Consider the following 6,608-nt stretch of genomic DNA (forward strand, 5'->3'; position numbering starts at 1 on the left):
GGGTGATACCTACCATCTTGAGTATCTTCTTGCATCTGCGGCTGAAGAATTGGTTCAGGAGAAAGCTCTTCTGGCAGAAGGTCATCTTCCATCACGATGGAACCCAGAGCTGACGTCTCCTCCCGCCTCAGAGCTGTGGAGACACAAGCAAATCCATTATGATAACAGAAAATGCAGTCAATTCATTCAGACAACAGAATCCACAGTTTGAGACAGCTGCTTTGATTAAAACACTTCGTTTCGATCACAAGCCAAAATCAAGGCCCGTGGGCCAAATGCTGTGGMATTTTGTGGCCCGTGAAAGCTTCAAACCTGTATTGTCTTTAAAATGAGCATACGCTGCTTTAAAGCCAGCATTGTCCATGAACTACATCTTATAATGCATTGATTTTACCCGCAAAATGACTACTAGGTGGAGCTGCACAGAGTTTGAAACAGTTAATCAGTAGAGTGAGTTCCTCCTATCCTGTTCACTTAACATCTGTGACAACATGGAGCAAAGATGACGACCATGCAGAGTCTTGGCTCTCAGCCCTCACAACAACTATTTGATTAACAGCAAGTCCAATTGGAAGGGTCAAAAAATTTTATGTTTACACCAAGTGTACAGTCCCCACACACAAAAAAAAAATTCAGGAAAATTTATTTTTCTGATAATTTTCTACATGAAGAAAAGTGTTAATTTTATGGACTGTACAGCTAAAATAAATGGGCAGGTTGTCCTTTTGGTGGAAAAACTAATTTGAAAATCTACTTTCCCAGTAGTGTATATTTATTTGTTCTGATAAATTTTGGGCTCAGTTGGTAGAGCTGTTGCCTCTCAACAAGAAGGTTGCTGGATCGAGTCTTGGCCCGGGAACCTTTCTGGGTAGAATTTGCACATTCTCTCCATGCATTCGTGGGTTTTCTCCAGGTACTCCAGCTTCCTCCCACACACCAAAAACATGACTGTCMGGTGATTGTTAACTCTAAATTGTCCCTAGGTGAGAGTGCGAGTGAATGGTTGTCTCATTTTGCCTTTGTGTCCTTGTGACGGACTTGCAACCTGTCCAGGGTGTACCCCGCCCCTTGCACACTGAGTGCTGGATATGGACACCAGTGACCACCATGACCCTGAAAGGAGGCAGGTATAGATGATGAATGGATGATAAATTTTCAGCCATACGGTCCACAAAAATGTAACTGAACTGGTAAAGCTCAGATGACCCAGCTTTTCACCATCATTGAACAAAGCATTACACGTGCAAATCATTACTCTCAAATATTTGWGACCAATTTCGCTCCATACGTGAACGGCAACATACCAAACAAAAACAAGCGAGCTCATCTCAGAGGAGGTGAACTCTTGTCTGTGGCAGCAAACAACATTCATGTCATTTAAGTTTTGGGAAGCTCTGAAACAGGAAGTTGGGTGCAACAGTGATTCAGTACTAATGTTCGCCTTCTTTCTGGATCCGAGTCACCTGCTTGTTAGCAATCCCAGAGCGCCATATTGTGTCGCCTGGGTAAACTGTACCTGCATCTGCTGCAAGGCGTCTTTTCTGTCTCTGCCCTCCACAGTTGGTCTCACAGCAGCTGCACACATTGTTGTCTCCACCTGACGCCACCCATCTGTTCAAAACCAAAAACTACATTTAAAAATACGTCACGTTTCATCAAAATATTAGACTGTATGAAGCTGATGGTTGTGTGTCACAGGTTACAAAATGTGCAACCCAACCTGTTGGCCTCTGTTAAGTATGAGCAGGCTTTGTGCCGAGTGTCAATGGGATGATAGAGTGGCATCGCTTTCAAGTGGCAGGTTATATAGACCTGTCAAAAAAAATATAAATATATATATAGAGTACATATTAAACATTTTGCATATACTGCTCCAACTTGTCCGCCTGAGATTTAAAAAGCTTGATCAGTGCTGATTTCCACCATAAACCGTCTGAAATAAACTGTACTCACAGAGTTCCTGTCATCCTGTTGGAACTTAAAGGCTTTCAGCTGTAAATGAAGTTTATCCTCCTGGCTTCTCTGCATGAAGTAAGACTCTGCTCCAGTCAGCTTAGCGTCCATTAAACACCTTCACGTTTAAATGGCAAAACACATAAAAACAAACTTTTTGCATTACATGAACATTCTTGAAGCAATAGTTTGGATTTGTTTTCTTTGTAGGCAGGGTTTTGCCTTCCCACCCGTGGTTGCTGATGAAGGGGTATCGGATCTGAGAGTTGGGATCCGGGTTCACGGTGGCCACACAGTGGTCCACAAAAACCCTCAGAGGAATGTGGAAACCCTGGAGGACGGACGCCTCCATGTGGATGACATCTTTCAGGGTGTAACTGTTGGAAGGTCTGGGCAAAGCCCAGTCATCTGATCAGATACAAAGAAACATGGACACTGAGTGGAAAAGGTCACGATGGGGCCATTAATACACACAGATGCAGAAAGTGGAATTACATAAATTTTATCAGTGTCAACGTAGATAAAAAACACAAATGAGTGTCTGTGCCATTAAAATACAAATGCTAATAGAGGCAGCAAATGCAGCGTCGGCGCCAACTTACTAGCTTTAGCCTAGATATAATTTGCCAAATTACCACAGGTTGATAATTTTAATCTATATGTTGAGCATAACAGCATAGAAACAAATTCAAAACATTCTCATGCTAGGGTTTTAGCCTCGACTTGTGTTAAAATATCAACTCCAATCCATTTATATCCTTGCCCCAAAAATTCTTTGACAGTTTAAAAATTAGTGACACGAATGAGTGAAAAATGTAACAATCATATACAAATATTTAATTAGGAGTTTTCACGTGTCACCTTTTAGTAGAACAGAAAAAGGAAAAAAAAAATGATGGCCAACTTCTGGAGGCGTTTGGAGATCCCTTTAAAAACATGTACTTTTCTTTATCAACTTTATCTGCGGTTTTCCTCATGAAGTAATCAAAGCAGATGGAGCGAGGCTCTGACAGAGCAACTTTTAAACAAGAGTTCAGAGCGGTTATTATCTTCTGTCTGTTCTGAATTAATTAGGAACTATAATCAGCTGCATATTGATCTCATTGTGAGAGTGACCCGGTTGGGTCAGCTGCAAAACACAAGGCATGTAATTTCATCTCATCAACACGCATCATAAGTTCCTCTTCYCCGTTTAGCATCTTTAATAGTTGCTAAGTCTGCAAAGCTCCCCCTCCCTCTCCCCTAGTGATTGCAATCACGCCATGTTGGCATTGGGGAAATTGTCTACATTGTCGAGAGCAAATCAGATATTTCTTTTCTCCTCGCAGCAGACACTTCCTGTCCATCTGCCCACCTTTCATGAGGCGTAGAGAAAGGCGAAACTGCTGTTCTGCTGACATTTTTGAGGCGAATTTCGTCCAGGTGGGCCTTATGGCGTTGCTGCTCGCAACATTCCTTCTGCAGGAGAAAGGATCAATAAAGGTTTTAATCACAGAAGGATTTGAACTCAAGAATAATGAAACAACTTGTCACTCTTGTTCCAGTATGTCAGACAATGAAATATTGGTATTTTAAATCGAGCAAAAACATTTATTAGTCGGGGGGCTAACGCTACATATGTTAGCCCTAGGGCTAATGCTATTAGCCCTGGAGCTAACACCACATTCATTTGCTCTGAAGCTAACTACCTTGTGTATGTGAATTATGGAGCTAACGCTATATAGATCTAGAGCTAACTACCTCTAGTTTTCTAATTCTGCCTTTCAAACACTAAACTTTGAACCAGTTAGTCTTTTACAGACACCCATCCATCAAATTTCAACCACTTTTAACAATAGTTGAGTTGCAGAGGGAGGAAAGAAGCACAAATATATGTCACGCCAAGACTCTCCAGCTTCCTGGGGGGATATTGAGTTTTATTTTTTTATTTTTTGGTTCATCAGAGCCAAGAAAAATGCAAGAGTCATTCCTTTTTAAAATAAAGAGTTACGCCCAAATGTAGCTGAGTCATAGTACCAGGTATTATTGCTTCAACATTTAGCATTAACCCTGATTGTTAGCAAAATATTTCATGAAGCCTTGAGATTTTATTGAAACACCTAAAAAGTAATCTACAAATTGATTAWGTTCTGAAGTCAACCCAAATACATGATCGCAGCTAATCTACATTGCACATTTGCTATAATCAAGTCAAATTTATGGATATTAAGCTAAATATTTGTGTGGTAGCAGCTGAGAGTCATTCACAACAGATTAAACTGAACTAAAGTCAACACTTAAAGGTTTAAACAAAAAAATCTTGCACAGCATATTGTGCTTCACAGACGTATTGGGGGTAATTAAAGTACTACCACAACAAAATTTAGCTCATCTGCAACAATGATTAGTTACAGCCATTCCTGTGTTCCCAATGCTCAGCTTGCTGTGGCGGCCATATTTAAGTGGGTTAACTCCAAAACCTAATCAGCTGCAGATAATCTAATGGGTATTTCCTATTGATTTCATTAAAATCCGCCCAGTGGTTCATGAGATATTCTGCTAACAGACAGTCGACTCTGGAGAAGTTGCAGTCTGAGAATGTGTTGGGGGTGACTCAGTTACCACCACACCAAATTTTGGCTCAATGTTTGAAAAATGGCTGAGCTGCGGCCATTTTGAGGGTTTAGGCTCAGCTAAGACTGCTTAGCTTTACCTTCTGAAGTGGCACTGGACCGTCGACTCAGCAGGGTTGGTCCTCAAAATGGTGGAGTTCGTGATGGGTGTCGGAGAGTACATCAGGGTGAACGTGTAGATGAGGGTCTCTTCAGTCATCTAACATAAGAGTTTTAAAAAAAGATGTCAAAATCAGAGCAGACAGAGGGGCGGACAGGAAGAGGAGGGAGCCACAGACCAGAACTGAGCTGCCACAGCCGTGCAGTTCTGCCTGAAACAGCACGATCTGGTCCACTGTGTCAAACGCCTCGCAGCCTCCCAACGTCAGGTCACTGGGATGAATCAGCTGGCCATTTCCTGACGAGGAAAAAAAAGTAAATAGACCATTTCCTGAGGACATCCTCATCAATAACTCTCATAGCAAGTTGAACAAAAAGCTTTCCTGACTGATTTGCTGTAAAGAAAGAAAGAAAAAAAACCCACCACAATGCAGCTTCTCAGAGTGAAGAAATCAGAGGAAACATATTGATCCTAAAGTCTACAGTCRGTACCATTTACGGTAATCACCTCTGCGTTCCACTCAATCCACCCCACCTTAACTCAGGCCTTTAATCTGACTCTTACAGCTAAAAAAAGCAGCATTAGGCCTGCTCTGGTGTCATCACAGACAAAAACTGATCAATTCAAACCGTTAATGGGGGCAGCCATTACCGAGGAAGTCCTGTTTGACCCCCACAAAAACATTTCCTTCACCACAGCGCACAACAACACTCTGAGCCGGCGCTGGAACCTGCTGCTCCTCCACCTGGAACGAACAACACACTTTATTTAATAAAACATGTGGTTAAYGTGTCTTTAAAACAAAACTTAAAACAAACAAASAAAAAAACAACTGCCTTTGATTCCTCCTTGGGAGGCTCAGTTGTGGACTGGTTTTGATCCAGAGTGTGGACCAAGGCCTCYTCAACTTGGACGGCTTTCTTCAGCTCAGAGGTTGGTTTGAAGGCCGTCGCTGGCTGAGAGGTGGGCTCTCCAACGAGCAGTTTTTGTTTGGTGAAGTGGGTCGACAGGTTTTGGAGCTGGTACGTCTTCAGCCGGTAGGTGACGGGAGCRTGGTGCTTCTGCTCCGTCTGGTTTCCCTGCTGCTGCTGCTCCTCTTGGTGGTGCTGGTGTGAGCTGCTRGTCACTGGTGGTTCTGGTCCTTTGGTTTGGTGGAGAGTCTCATTGGTGCCGAAGATGACCCAGTTTTGTGCCRTACAACCCAGATTTCCAGCCACCAGGAGAAGCACAAACCCAAACAAAGCAGCTCTGAACCCCATYACAACTTCTCACACAAAAACCTGAGTTTTTGGTGATTTCAGGGAGAACTGCTGCCTGTCCCCACTCAGCAGATATGAAAACTTTTGCTCTGGCTCCACCCACCCCTAATGACCTGATGGGATTCCAGCCTGCAGAGCTCAAAATTGGAYGCTTTGCTCTCCTCTGTTCCTTTCAACCAATGAAAACTTGATGATTTAATGGCTGTGGAGCTGATCAGTGTCACAAATCTGCTTTAAGTCATCCTGAGTGATATTTATACCTTCAAGGAACGTTAAGCTTCAGACACTTATGGTGGTAATGAGCAAAGATAGACAGAAACTAACCTGACTATGCTGTTTTCAATGGCATATTTTCCTTTGACCTAACAGAGAGAGGCTTTCACAGCTCTCATGAGTCAAATCAACCGGAGCTCTCAGGGAGTTCAGACCTGACTAGGCTTGAATGTCAAGGCGACTCGGTCAACAGTCTGCTGAGTTCAGCAGGAGTCGCTCATAAAACTGAGATTTGTTRTTGTGAAGCTTTAGAAATGTCACATAATAAATGTGTTTGGAAGCAGAGGACCGTGAGCTGACCCTGGACCAGCAGACATGTCAATCACACAGAAAAATAAAAAGGATCCTGTCTTTTGTTTCAAGTTATCAACCACACACACACACACACACACACACACACACACACACACA

The 6,608-nt window shown here is 42.7% G+C and overlaps 1 protein-coding gene across 1 annotated transcript in view; it reads right to left on the bottom strand.

Annotated features, from left to right (window-relative positions):
- Positions 1 to 6,067, bottom strand: part of LOC106524666 (zona pellucida sperm-binding protein 3) — a 6,369-nt gene extending 302 nt beyond the window's left edge. The window contains exons 1-10 of the mRNA XM_014018563.1: positions 5,502 to 6,067; positions 5,317 to 5,410; positions 4,844 to 4,962; positions 4,646 to 4,764; positions 3,308 to 3,411; positions 2,184 to 2,361; positions 1,954 to 2,071; positions 1,721 to 1,812; positions 1,517 to 1,611; positions 14 to 133 (exon numbers count right to left, since the gene is read on the bottom strand). Coding sequence (XP_013874017.1) covers positions 14 to 133; positions 1,517 to 1,611; positions 1,721 to 1,812; positions 1,954 to 2,071; positions 2,184 to 2,361; positions 3,308 to 3,411; positions 4,646 to 4,764; positions 4,844 to 4,962; positions 5,317 to 5,410; positions 5,502 to 5,924 — 1,462 coding nt within the window. The 5' untranslated portion in view covers positions 5,925 to 6,067. The remainder of the gene's footprint in view (positions 1 to 13; positions 134 to 1,516; positions 1,612 to 1,720; positions 1,813 to 1,953; positions 2,072 to 2,183; positions 2,362 to 3,307; positions 3,412 to 4,645; positions 4,765 to 4,843; positions 4,963 to 5,316; positions 5,411 to 5,501) is intronic.
- Between the last annotated feature and the right edge of the window lie 541 nt (positions 6,068 to 6,608).

This window comes from Austrofundulus limnaeus, unplaced genomic scaffold (genome assembly GCF_001266775.1).
Source record: "Austrofundulus limnaeus strain Quisiro unplaced genomic scaffold, Austrofundulus_limnaeus-1.0 Scaffold195, whole genome shotgun sequence".
Taxonomy (NCBI): Eukaryota; Metazoa; Chordata; class Actinopteri; order Cyprinodontiformes; family Rivulidae; genus Austrofundulus; species Austrofundulus limnaeus.